Source organism: Chiloscyllium punctatum, chromosome 25 (genome assembly GCF_047496795.1).
Source record: "Chiloscyllium punctatum isolate Juve2018m chromosome 25, sChiPun1.3, whole genome shotgun sequence".
Classification (NCBI taxonomy): Eukaryota; Metazoa; Chordata; class Chondrichthyes; order Orectolobiformes; family Hemiscylliidae; genus Chiloscyllium; species Chiloscyllium punctatum.
This window is the reverse complement of record NC_092763.1, coordinates 55,399,024-55,413,000: the sequence shown is the minus strand read 5'-3', so window position 1 is coordinate 55,413,000 and position 13,977 is coordinate 55,399,024. Positions and strand designations below refer to the sequence as shown.

General features: G+C 39.4%; 1 protein-coding gene across 5 annotated transcripts in view; it reads right to left on the bottom strand.

The window, feature by feature from the left end:
• The window catches only part of tenm1 (teneurin transmembrane protein 1), a 2,368,941-nt gene that overhangs the window by 112,574 nt on the left and 2,242,390 nt on the right, over positions 1 to 13,977 (bottom strand). For all 5 annotated transcript variants that reach the window (XM_072595290.1, XM_072595294.1, XM_072595295.1 and 2 more), the window contains 3 exons: positions 10,327 to 10,470; positions 1,121 to 1,370; positions 592 to 612 (listed from right to left, as the gene is read on the bottom strand). In XM_072595290.1, the coding sequence (XP_072451391.1) occupies positions 592 to 612; positions 1,121 to 1,370; positions 10,327 to 10,470 (415 nt within the window). The remainder of the gene's footprint in view (positions 1 to 591; positions 613 to 1,120; positions 1,371 to 10,326; positions 10,471 to 13,977) is intronic.

The following is a 13,977-nucleotide window of genomic DNA, read 5'->3' as shown; positions in this document are numbered from 1 at the left end:
CAACATGACCTCCCAACTCTTGTACTCAATACTCTGACCAATAAACAAAAGCATACCAAACGCCGCCTTCACTATCCTATCTACCACTTTCAAGGAGTTATGAACCTGCACTCCAAGGTCTCTTTGTTCAGCAACACTCCCTAGGATCTTACCATTAAGTGTATAAGTCCTGCTAAGATTTGCTTTCCCAAAATGCAGCACCTCACATTTATCTGAATTAAACTCCATCTGCCACTTCTCAGCCCATTGGCCCATCTGGTCAAGATCCTGTTGTAATCTCTTCACTGTCCACAACACCTCCAATTTTGGTGTCATTTGCAAACTTACTAACTGTACCTCTTATGTTCACATCCAAATCATTTATGTGGAAGATCTGTGATCTTCTTGCAAAGTTTTGCCATTTTAGCCTTGTTAAACAAATGTAAAATATTTTGCACAGTCTACAAAGTATGATTTTAAATAATACATTTGTGCATGATGTTTTAAAAATACAGATTTTTGGGTGGGGGGGGTTAAGTGGGGGCAGGTTGGGAAAAGGCAATTTTAATCTGAAAATTGCAAATCAAAAACATTTTAAAATATTCAACCTACCTGTGTCGCATGTCTCGGTTTCTGACACAACAAGTTGAGAATTGCAAAGTCAACAGATGATTTAAAAAAAAGAAAACAGGTTTTAATTGCTATATGAATCAATTTAAAAGAAATAAAATTTAATAAAATGCACACAGAAAGCTGGGTGAAATCAGGCTGTGCTTTAGTTGAATATCTTTCACGGTTTTAATGAAGATTCTAAGCTTGAGCTCATGACCAGAACTTTCAAGATCTGTACTAGCTACAAATCTAGAATGATTGGTGAAGGAAATACAGAAAAAGCATTGACTATACTAGCCCTTCATGCAGAAACTAGTTACTGCAACTGGAAATAACATTAGCATTCAAATGTACATAATTAAAAAAAGAACCTCATGAAATCTACTGTGAGATTTAAAATATGAAGAATTTGTATTTACTTTTATATTCACCATCTTGATAACCATAAACTCTGAAAAATGCCAGGCTTTCAACAGTTGAACTTTAAGTTTGAGTCTCAAACATATAAATTGGTCCAAGAACAGCATACCTCAATTCTAAAATGTTTATGGCATTTCCAGATGGAAAGATCCGGCGTACAAAGTTAAAATCCCCAATGTAGACACTGCCATCTGGGCCACATGCCACAGCAACTGGTGCATAGAGTTTATTGTCATGTGCCAGGCTGTTGCAGTTTGGACAAGCAACGCTCCGCTGACGACCATTTCCCATCACGCTTGTAATGACAAGAGGTTGTTGGGATATAAACTGGTTTTCCCCATTTCCTTTATGCAGTATTCCTGAATGCAAAATGAAAGAAGAAAACAGCTGAGCGAGATACCATGCTGTGGTTTTGTAGTTTGTGATTAGAGCATGATCTTGGTCCTTCATTTGAGTGATAACCACAAATTTGAATCCGAAATAAATGAGAATAGTGATCAATATTCAAAATCCTTCCCACAGAGCACCCCCCTCACCCCACGCCTGGTCCACCCTACCTTGTGAAAAGAACCTGTTCCGGGTTCATCCAATTTCTAAATTATTCTAATTATTCATATTGTTGTTGACAGATTTTCTCTCATTTTTTACCCCTTCTTCAGAAGAGACTTTCTTTTTAGGGATGAACTTTCAAGATCACCAGCAACTCTTGAATTATCTCTCAAAATGAGGCTAAAACTAATTCAGGCAAAAAGGGCCAGATATCCTTCTTCAGCTCGAGAACCTCCCATGATTTCAGGGCTGAGCATTATCAATTATTTGGACATAAGGGGTGCAACTTGAGAAACAAGATGTCATCTGTTGTGGACTCCTACTTCTGCCTTGAATCACTCGAGACACCTTATTGGTTAAATATTAGTGAGTGCATAGCCTAGATCCACAGGAAGAATGTCGAAAAAGCAGAACCTGATGTTTGTCTGCAGGATAGTTTGATGCTAATACTGTCATTATGGAACACAATGCCCCTGCTAATTTCTTCTCATAACTTTGCAGAGCTGAACTTGCATGAAGTGGAATAACAGACTTCCAACAGCACTTTTTAATTTACAAGTTAATTTCTTTGGGCTGTTGCTATGACTTTGCAAGTGTTTAGTGCCTTCTATAGTTGTTTCAAGCAGCAAATGTCTATAGGATACAGTGTGGCAGAGGGTGGAGATGTTTTGTGCTGACTTGATGCTACAGTGAGTAGTTATTCATAGACATGGTGCTTTCCTCTTGAAACAGAGAATGGACTTTGACGATAAGTAGAGGGCATGCAAAGCAGGTGTCTGGATGTGAGAGGAGAATGAGGGGAGAAGAACACTCAGCAGTCATTCATAGCCAGCAAAGAGGTTGAGGCAGCAATATTCATACCTGAACATCAGTGACATAACTTACGTGAGATGTGTGCACTCCAATAAAGTGACTTCTGTGACATCTGTTAACTCTGTAGCCATAATCCTAACCTCATAACAGGGCAAAGACAACTTTGTTTGTGGCAATAAACTGTGGGTCGGATCGTTCTCGGCAGGAACTGGAAATCTTAGCAACATCTGACAGTTTGTTGATAGATACAGTGTAAAGGAGGTCACTGGGGCTTTCCATTCAAAAATTACTAACTTTGTTCCTTTTTCTCTTGCCAGAGACCAGCAGGCAAAGGGAGCACAAACATTTGCTTGCATTGTAGGTTTCCCCAAGTAGCCATTACCTGCAGATATATCGAAATGCATGGTGGAGGTGGGTACTGCAGATGCTGGAGATTAGAGTCTAGATTTGAGTAGTGCTGGAAAAGCACAACAGGTCAGGCAGCATCCGAGGGGCAGGAAAACTGACATTTTGGGTAAAAGCCCTTCGTCTGGCTTTTGCTCGAAACATCAATTTTCCTACTCCTCGGTCGCTGACTGACCTGCTGTGCCTTTCCAGCACCACTCTAATCTTGATGTCACAATGCATGTCAACAGAGTCCCATCCTCAGGATAAAAAGGTAAAAAGGGATTCTCCTCACTCTATCCAGCTGGTAAGGTACTATCTAAAAAATACTGGATTAGTGGTGCTGGAAGAGCACAGCAGTTCAGGCAGCATCCAACGAGCAGCGAAATCGACGTTTCGGGCAAAAGCCCTTCATCAGGAAAAATGTCCAGCATCCTGACAGCATTCCGTGGCTGCCAGCTGGGACAACTGCATTTCAGTCACCAGATAAAACCAAAAGATTGCTGCTGTCTATCCTCTGATAACATTGTTCATGACATTGGTTTGTAACTGGTGCACATATGGGTGGATTACAATGAGATCCAAGCTACTACAGAAAATGAGACAGAACATTGATGTCCTGAAACAATAATTCTCTGTTTGTGTTGTTTCTGAAAGAGCCCTGATCAGCTTGGTTGAGGGCTAACTGTTGCATATCAACACCATTCTGGCAGGCCAGCCCTTGCCCCCCAGCTCTGGAAGAAGTGTCTGAGGAGCATAAGCATGAGGAATAGGAGGAAAAGTCAAATGAGACTGTCCCTTTCTTCCCAGTTGTCATGAAGGCTAATTTAATGGTGGAACCAATTTAAAAAAATCTAATTTCTGTTATTAGCAATCATATACTTTTACTTTCCTTTAGTCACTGTATAATAAATAATCCTTTTGGCTATTATTCAAAACTAAAACCACCAGAAAATAAGATAATAAAATTGTTACAGTAATATACTGAAATGGCAAAGTTTTAAATGTATAAGTATCTATGAATTATAGGATTAGTAAACAGCAGGTTGAACTAAAAATGCAATCCCTTGTCACAGATTGAAACTAGACAATTGCTTTCTCATAGTATCCCTGCTTTCTTTAATCAATAAATACAACTAAATGTACCTTTTACATGTCTTCCTTCAATGTGTTCCCTGGTTGGTGATTTTCAAGTTTAATCTTCAAATACAGATATTTTATTTGATTTTCCAGTTTACTCTCAAATTCTTCTTGTTTAAACGTAAACTCCTTTCGAATTTTATCCCTTCAATATAGCAAAAACTTTGCCAATACAGATTTTGTGAAATAATTGTTTTTCTCCAAAATAAATAGAATGGATTAGTTTTTTCTATAGCATTTAAAATGATGGTTACAAGGAATATGTCCAATTACAATAATGTGCTATAGAACAAAGATCTAACAAAACTATTTAAAGGAGATGATTGTGGAGAATTTTAACCTTATATTTTCATTTAGCAATAGCACCTGACTCTAAAACATTGACGAGAATTGATTTGTAAAACTCAAGTTGTTGATTGGAAAAAGTACAATGGCATTACAATGGCCGCTAATTGGTTTGATATCTAAAATGGTGGGAGATTTCTTAGAATGTAAAGGTTAAATTGTAGAATAAATGTGAATAAATATATGTTGTGGCTGTACAGGATATTGGTTAGGGCACTTTTGGCATATTGTGTGCAATTCTGGTCTCCCTCTTATAGGAGGGATGTTGTGAAACTTGAAAGAGTTCAGAAAAATTTACAAGGATGTTGCCAGAGTTGGTGGGTTTGAACTACAGGGAGAGACTGAATAGGCTGGTGCTGTTTTCTCTGGCACGAGGGTGATCTTATAGAGGTTTATAAAATCTTGAGGGGCATGGATAGGGTAACTAGACAAGCTCTTTCCCTGGGGTGGGGGAGTCCAGAACTGGAGGGCATAGGATTAGGGTGAGAAAGGAAAGATTTAAAAGGGACCTAAATGGCAGCTTTTTCATGCAAAGGGTGGTGCATATATGGAATGAGCTGACAGAGGAACTGGTGGAGACTGGTACAATTACAACATTTAAAAGGCATCTGGATGGGGGTGTGAACAGGAAGGGTTCAGAAGGATATGGGCCAAGTGCTGGCAAATGGGACTCGATTAATTTAGGATATCTGGTTGGCATGGACGAGTAAAACACAAGGGTGTGTTTCCATGCTCTACTATTCTAACACTCTATGATTTTATGTCAGAAATGAATCATCTTTGGATTAGTTGCAAAACAAAATAAGATATTTTCTCCTATTTGTAGCAGACTTTTATCACTAGTGCACTTCATGCAATTGAAAACACAAGTGGCAGCAAGATTTTTCTTTTGTTTGTCATTATTCAAAATGGGACATAGTAAATGTTATCCGTAACATTAAAAGATTATTGTCAGTTTTAATGCAAAGGTAGCAAAGAGCTTGAGTGATTTTGTCTCATTTATTTTTCTGTGCTGAAATGATCTTAAAATGCTGATATTTGTTTAATTAGAAAATGTCATGTAACATTGTTCTTTTCTTACTTCATTTTGATGTTTTATTATATTATAATGGAAGTGTTTAAATAGGTTATAAAACTGTTACCTTACATGGAAAATGCTGGAGAGAATCAAATCAGTAAAGGCTAATTAGTTTCACTGGTGAACTCTGCAAGCTGTCAAATGCAGGTTTTCGGAATCACACAACTCCTGAATATACCAATCACAAAAGCCTTCTCTATCTTAGGGATTAAATTTAACATCTTAGACAACTAAACCATGCACCAGATTTGGTGCAAGTTTTTAATCACCTCATTTTTCGATAGTCTGCCAATGAAAGGGGGCTCTGAAAGCATGTGGTTTCAAATAAGCAGGTTGAACTATAACACAGTGTCGAGTGATTTTTGACAACATTACCATGAAGGTAGTCATTTGCCATCTGCTTGAATCCTAATAGTGAACACAATTCAATGCGAATCATATAGTTTCACTTTCCCCACCACCCAACACCACCAACTATGACGCCCCATGTCCACAAAGTCAAACAAGTGAACAGATTCAGCAGGAAACACAAGCACATAACATCAGAATTTGGAGAGGATAGCCCTAATCAAGAATTGGGAGAGACTGGCATTCAGTGGTATGGAATAAACAAAGTGGGTCTAATCAGCCAGCATTAAGGCAAAATAGTAATGACCTGTCCAGCAGCAGAAGATATTTGGATTATAGCATTGCCTATTTTACTTTGGCTGACTTTATGGAATGTATATTACATAAAGTAGGCAGGTTGGATATAGGTAGTTTCATGCAAGTTAGTTTATGAATAGCCAGACAGCATTGAATCGGAGCGGAATTTATATTTAGCAGAAAGTCAGCATCTCCCTTGTGACCAATGGGTAAATCAGCAAATTTTAATTTTGAAATCAGTTTCGTAAGATTGCTGAATAGCACTTGCACATGCCCTATGTGTATTATTATCCATATTAGACACTGCTTACATTGTTTTGACAGCTTAATGGCTTTCAGGAATATGATTTAGTAAGTTTCCTGTGGTAGCTGCAGTTTGTATCAAACTGCCTTGTGTAGATTGATATTGTATTTGAAAACAATCACTCTCAGCAGTGAATATCAACAATGGGACATGCGTATTCTTATTAGATAGGGGTTAACATCAGGGTTCTAATTTTACAATGATGAAATAATTAAAACAGCATTTCTATTGAATAGTATTCTAGGATTTGCATTAGTTCTTTGGTTTGTATTTTACTACTTTGCTGCTTATTTTGCTAAAACCGAATGTGAGTTTTATTTACTAATTAATCTCCCATGGGCATGCACTTGGCAAATCGTAAATAATTTATTTTTCTCGAAGTGGCTTGTTTGCAGACTTAAGTCAATTTCCATTTTAAATTCATACATTTTTTTTACACATATTCTACTTCATGTTCACATTTATGATACGACAACATCTTGCAAAATGTCCAGATTACAGAGGAGAAAGTGCTAGATGTCTTGAAATGGTTAAAGGTGGATAAATTCCCAGGACCTGACCAGGTGTACCCGAGAGCTCTGTGGGAAGCTAGAGAAGTGATTGCTGGGCCTCTTGCTGAGATATTTGTATTATCGATAGTCACAGGTGAGGTGCTGGAAGACTGGAGGTTGGCAAACGTGGTGCCACTGTTTAAGAAGGATGGTAAAGACAAGCCAGGAAACTATAGACCTGTGAGCCTGATGTCGGTGGTGGGCAAGTTGTTGGAGGGAATCCTGAGGGACATGATGTACATGTATTTGGAAAGGCAAGGAACTTATTCGGGATAGTCAACATGGCTTTGTGCATGGGAAATCATGTCTCTCAAACTTGATTGAGTTTTTTGAAGAAGTAACAAAGAAGATTGAGGGCAGAGCAGTACATGTGATTTATATGGACTTCAGTAAGGCGTTCGACAAGGTTCCCCATGGGAGACTGATTAGCAAGGTTAGATCTCATGGAATCCAGGGAGAACTAGCCATTTGGATACAGAACTGGCTCAAAGGTAAAAGGCTCAAAGGGTGGTGGTGGAGGGTTGTTTTTCAGACTGGAGGCCTGTGACCAGTGGAGTGCCACAAGGATTGGTGCTGGGCCCTTTATCTTTTGTCATTTACATAAATGATTTGGATGCGAGCATAAGAGGTACAGTTAGTAAGTTTGCAGATGACACCAAAATTGGAGGTGTAGTGGACAGTGAAGAGGGTTATCTCAGACTACAACAGGATCTTGACCAGATGGGCTAGTGGACTGAGAAGTGGCAGATGGAGTTTAATTCAGATAAATGCGAGATGCTGCATTTTGGGAAAGCAAATCTTAGCAGGAGTTATACACTTAATGGTAAGATCCTAGGGAGTGTTGCTGAACAAAGAGACCTTGGAGTGCAGGTTCATAGCTCCTTGAAAGTGGAGTCGCAGGTAGATAGGATAGTGAAGAAGGCGTTTGCTATGCTTTCCTTTATTGGTCAGAGTATTGAGAACAGGAGTTGGGAGGTCATGTTGCAGCTGTACAGGACATTGGTTTGACCACTGTTGGAATATTGTGTGCAGTTCTGGTCTCCTTCCGATCAAAAAGATGTTGTGAAACTTGAAAGAGTTCAGAAAAGATTTACAAAATGTTGCCAGGGTTGGAGGATCTGAGCTACAGCGAGAGGCTGTACAGGCTTGGGCTGTTTTCCCTGGAGCGTTGGATGCTGAGGGGTGACCTTATAGAGGTTTACAAAATTATGAGGGGCATGGATAGGATAAATAGGCAAAGTCTTTTCCCTGGGGTGGGGGAGTCCAGAACTAGAGGGCATAAGTTTAGGGTGAGAGGGAAAAGATATAAAAGAGACCTAAGGGGCAACTTTTTCAAGCAGAGGGTGGTACGTGTATGGAATGAGCTGCCAGAGGATGTGGTGGAGGCTGGTACAATTGCAACATTTAAGAGGCATTTGGATGTGTATATGAATAGGAAGGGTTTGGGGGGATATGGGCCAGGTGCTGGCAGGTGGGACTAGATTGGGTTGGGATATCTGGTCAGCATGGACGGGTTGGACCGAAGGGTCTGTTTCCATGCTGTACATCTCTATGACTCTATAACAGTCATGATCAGACTTCCTTAATTGAATTAGTAAATTATATCCTTTCATAGGTACAAAAATAATGAATAAATGATTACACATCAGAAGGCCATGTTAGTTAATTTAAACAAATAATTTCTCTACACTATTATATACCTATACTACCAAGGTAGCATCATGCTGCTAAAAGTCTAATTTCTATTACTCAGCCGGCCTTTGGATCCTTCACTGCGTGTGCAGCCCTTGAAGCTTCTTTTGATTTCTAACCTCTCTCTTCCTGGAGAGACATCAAGGGATTTTCTGATAAAATGGGAATGATGTTTTTTTTTCTGGTAAATGAGCTAACAGATTGCCATTTAATTATTTTCTGGATTAGCATGTTGTGCACTTTGCAGCAGTTCACTTTTAGTTTCAACCTTGTAGGACAACTTTTTTTTTACTTTCAAAAACACCAAAACTTAGAATTTCAAATCATTGTGCACATAATTATCAGAGAATCTTAAAACATGACCTTAGCAATTACCTTTTGAAAATGTGAAGAATATTCACTGCATTCTCTTTTCTACAAACATGAGGATTTTGACATAAATCATTCAAATTAGTCAAAACCATTTTGACTATTTCTGATTCGAATAAACCGTTTTAAATGCTTGCTATCATTGTAGCTGACTCACAGGTGATTTGGTTCCTTAATAAAGAAGTAACCTTATGTGAAGGTAAATCCTTATGAAAGCTAAACCCTCCAGGATTAGTACATTAAAATAAAATCTTAAGATAATTAACAGAAATATACACTCGAAGCCAGCAAGCCATTTAATGTGGAGAATAAATGTAAACCAAAGGGAAAACAAATGAAAATCTAGAAGTGACATATTAAAGAAGGTTTTCTCCCAAAAGATAATGGGTTAACAGAACAATGTTGAAAGAAGATGGTTGATTAAGATTGAGTAACAACTTTGACAAGCTGGGTCAATATCTGTACTGCTATAGAGTGGGAATGAGGGTTCCAGGAACACTGCTTAATTTAATTTTGAAGAAGCAAGATAGAAAGGCAGGTTTGAACTTTTCACAACCTCATGTTGTCTCAAAGTCCTTTATGGGTGAAAGTGAGGACTGCAGATGCTGGAGATTAGAGTCAAGAGTGTGATGCTGGAAAAGCACAGCAGGTCAGGCAACATCCGAGGAGCAGGAGAATTGACATTTTGGGCAAAAGCCCTTTACCAGGAATTTGTGCTGTTTTTCCAGCACTGCACTCTCGATTCAAAGTCCTTTATAGCCCATGATGCTCTGTGGGTTATCTCTCTTGAGGGCAAACTAACTTTGAACAGTGGACCTCCAACAGGATATTATTAAATCCTTTATTTACATAACTAAATGCCCAATAACTGTTTTATATAATAATTTCTGAAACCTTTTATTGTGTAAAGCAACATTTGGATTACACTTTCAACTTGTAAAGAGTGAAAACTGATGCTCGACATATGAGAAGATTAGGCCCTCTTTTATTAAGCAGTGAACACTAAGTGTTTACTGTGGAGTAGAATCCTTGACCTCAATGTGAACATTAATCATGACATGTTAGGTGCAAAAATACTAAATGCAGAGTAAAACTCCTTCCACAAACAACAGAAATCAGCACCAACCCAGGAGAACTCCTTTAAATTCATTTTCTCCATCAGAACTCCTGTGGTTTGTCTGAGTGCAACTGATAGCTTCTGTCAAATAAAGAGTTAGCTTTGTAAATTTGATCCTTAACTATTAGGAATTGGTTTGAGGCTGCTGAAGCACACTATTAAAGTTTGAGTGGACACCATCATTTCATTGATATAGGTTGTATTTGAACCCAGGTCTTTGGGGTGAATTAAAATATACTACTGTCTTTAATAATGCTGAGAAATTGGCAAAGAAGATTCTGATGAAATAAAGTGAAGCAAGCATTTGTGTTACATTGGAGATCCTTACCACTTTGTATGTTCAAAACATGATGGTTGTCCAAAGACCAACCGCCTAAATTGGAGGCATCCTTTTCAAATCCCTGTAGAATTGCTGTCCTTTTCTCCCACAGGATCAAATCTAGACAGGTTTCATATTCATATCCCACTGAAACTGAGAAACAATTACAAAGGAGCATTGAAACCACTTCCTGCTGAGATCATAGATTCAAAGACTGGCATTAACAAATTAATTCTAGTTTGGAAAATCCATTTGTTTTTAAGGTGAGGATCATTCATTCATATTCCTGCACATGCACATACTTTATGAAACAAATACAAGGAGGACAGGTTTGTTTGCATATCATTTGATGTGTTTAATACTGTAAGTGATGACATCATGTATTTTTTGGGATGATTGGTGGATAAAAGTATCAAAAATGTGACTTCAAAAAAATCAGAATGCCATGAAAGATTTTATAAAATAAAAAAAACGATACACTGGGAGATCAACAGTTGACCAGATACATCAGATAACCCAAAAACCATAACCTTGAGCACTTGAAGTGTCTGAAGAGATTTGATAATACACGTCTATTTTAAGAAATGTCCAAAAGGGAAACTCTGAAATAGGAACTAATGACCTCACCCCAATTTAAATATTTGTGTCAAATAATTTGTCATCAACACGAACTGATCACACTTCATAGAGTCATACAGTCAGAGATGTACAGCATGGAAACAGACCCTTCGGTCCAACTCCTCCACGCCAACCAGATATTCCAACCCAATCTGGTCCCACCTACCAGCACCCGGCCCATAATCCTTTCACATCCTTCCTATTCATATACCCATCCAAATGCCTTTTAAATGTTGCAATTGTACCAGCCTCCACTACTTCCTCTGGCAGCTCATTCCATACACGTACCACCCACTGTGTGAAAATGTTGTCCTCTAGGTCTCTTTTATATCTTTCCCCTCTCACCCTAAACCTATGCCCTCTAGTTCTGGATTCACTGACCCCAGGGAAAAGACTTTGTCTATTTATCCTATCCATGCCCCTCATGGCATTGTAAACCTCTAAGATTACCCCTCAACCTCCGACTCTCCAGGTAAAACAGCCCCAGCCTGTTCAGCCTCTCCCTAGAGCTCAAATCCTCCAACCCTGGCAACATCCTTGTAAATCTTTTCTGAACCATTTCAAGTTTCACAACATCTTTCCATTAGGAAGGAGACTAGAATTGAACGTAATACTCTAACAGTGGCCTCACCAATGTCCTGTACAGCCACAACATGACCTCCCAATTTCTGTACTCAATACTCTGACCAATAAAAGAAAGCATACCAAACACTTATCCTATTGACCTGTGACTCCACTTTCAAGGAGTTATGAACCTGCACTCCAAGGTCTCTTTGTTCAGCAACACTCCCTAGGACCTTACCATTAAGTGTAGAAGTCCTGCTAAGATTTGCTTTCCCAAAATGCAGCATCTCGCATTTATCGGAATTAAACTCCATCTGCCACTTCTCGGCCCAATGGCCCATCTGGTCAAGATCCTTTTGTAATCTGAGGTAACCTTCTTCGTTGTCAACTACACCTCCAATTTTGGTGTCATCTGCAAACTTACTGACTGTACCTCTTATGCTTGCATCCAAATCATTTATGTAAATGACAAAAAGGAGTGGACCCAGCACCAATCCTTGTGGCACTCCACTGGTCACAGGCCTCCAGTCTGAAAAACAACCCTCCACCATCACCCTCTGTCTTCTACCTTTGAACCAGTTCTGTATCCAAATGGCTAGTTCTCCCTGTATTCTGTGAGATCTAACCTTGCTAATCAGTCTCCCGTGGGGAACCTTGTCGAACGCCTTACTGATGTTCATATAGATCACATCTACCGCTCTGTCCTCATCAATCCTCTTTGTTACTTCTTCAAAAACTCAATCAAGTTTGTGAGACATGATTTCCCATGCACAAAGCCATATTGACTATCCCTAATCAGTCCTTGCCTTTCCAAATACATGTACATCCTGTCCCTCAGGATCACCTCCAACAATTTGCCCACCACCAACGTCAGGTTCACTGGTCTATAGTTCCCTGGCTTGTCCTTGCACCCTTCTGAAACAGTGGCATCATATTAGCCAACCTCCAGTCTTCCGGCACCTCACCTGTGACTATCGATAATACAAATATCTCAGCAAGAGGCCCAGCAATCACTTCTCTAGCTTCCCATAGAGTTCTAGGGTACACCTGATCATGTCCTGGGGATCTATCCACCTTTATGCATTTCAAGGCATCCACCTCTGTAATATGGACATTTTGCATGATGTCACCATCTATTTCCCTCCATTCTATGTCTTCCATATCCTTTTCCACAGTGAATACTGATGTAAAATACTTGTTTAGTATCTCCCCCATTTTTTGCAGCTCCACACAGGCTGCCTTGCTGCTCTTTGAGGGGCCCTATTCTCTCCCTAGTTACCCTTTTGTCCTTAATATATTTGTTAAAACCCTTTGGATTCTTCTTAATTCTATTTGCCAAAGCTATCTCATGTCTCCTTTTTGCCCTCCTGATTTCCCTCTTAAATATACTCCTGCTTCCTTTATACTCTTCTAAGGATTCACTTGATCTATCCTGTCTGTACTTTACATATGCTTCCTTCTTTTTCTGAACCAAACCCTCAATTTCTTTAGTCATCCAGCATTCCCTATACCTACCAGCCTTCTCTTTCACCCTAACAGGAGTATACCTTTTCTGGATTCTCTTTATCTCATTTTTGAAGGCTTCTAATTTTCCAGCCATCCCTTTACCTGCGAACATCTGCCCCTATCAGCTTTCAAAAGTTCTTGCCTAATACCGTCAAAATTGGCCTTTCTCCAATTTAGAACTTCAACTTTGAGATCTGGTCTATCCTTTTCCATCATTATTTAAAATCTAATGGAATTATGGTCGCTGGCCGCAAAGTGCGTCCCCACTGACACCTCCGCCACCTGCCCTGCCTTATTTCCCAAGAGTAGGTCAGGTTTCTCTAGTAGGTACATCCACATACTGAATCAAAAAATTATCTTGTACACACTTAACAAACTCCTCTCCATCTAAACCCTTAACACTGTGGCAGTCCCAGTCCCTGTTTGGAAAGTTAAAATCCCCTACCATAACCACCTTATTATTCTTACAGATAGCTGAGATCTCCTTACAAGCTTGTTTCTCAATTTCCCTCTGACTATTAAGGGGTCTATAATACAATCCCAATAATGAGATCATCACTTTCTTATTTCTCAGTTCCACCCAAATAACTTCCCTGGATGTATTTCCGGGATTATCCTCCCTCAGCACAGCTGTAATGCTATCCCTTATCAAAAACACTATGCCCCGTCCTCTCTTGCCTCCCTTTCTATGCTTCCTGTAGCATTTGTATCCTGGAACATTAAGCTGCCAGTCCTGCCCATCCCTGAGCCATGTTTCTGTAATTGCTATGATATCCCAGTCCCATGTTCCTAACCATGCCCTGAGTTCATCTGCCTTCCCTGTTAGGCCCCTTGCATTGAAATAAATGCAGTTTAATTTGTTAGTCCTACCTTGTCCCTGCCTGCCCTGACTGTTTGACTCGCTTCTGTTCTCAATTGTACCAGTCTCAGATTGATCTCCTTCCTCACTATCACCCTGGGTCCCACTCCCCC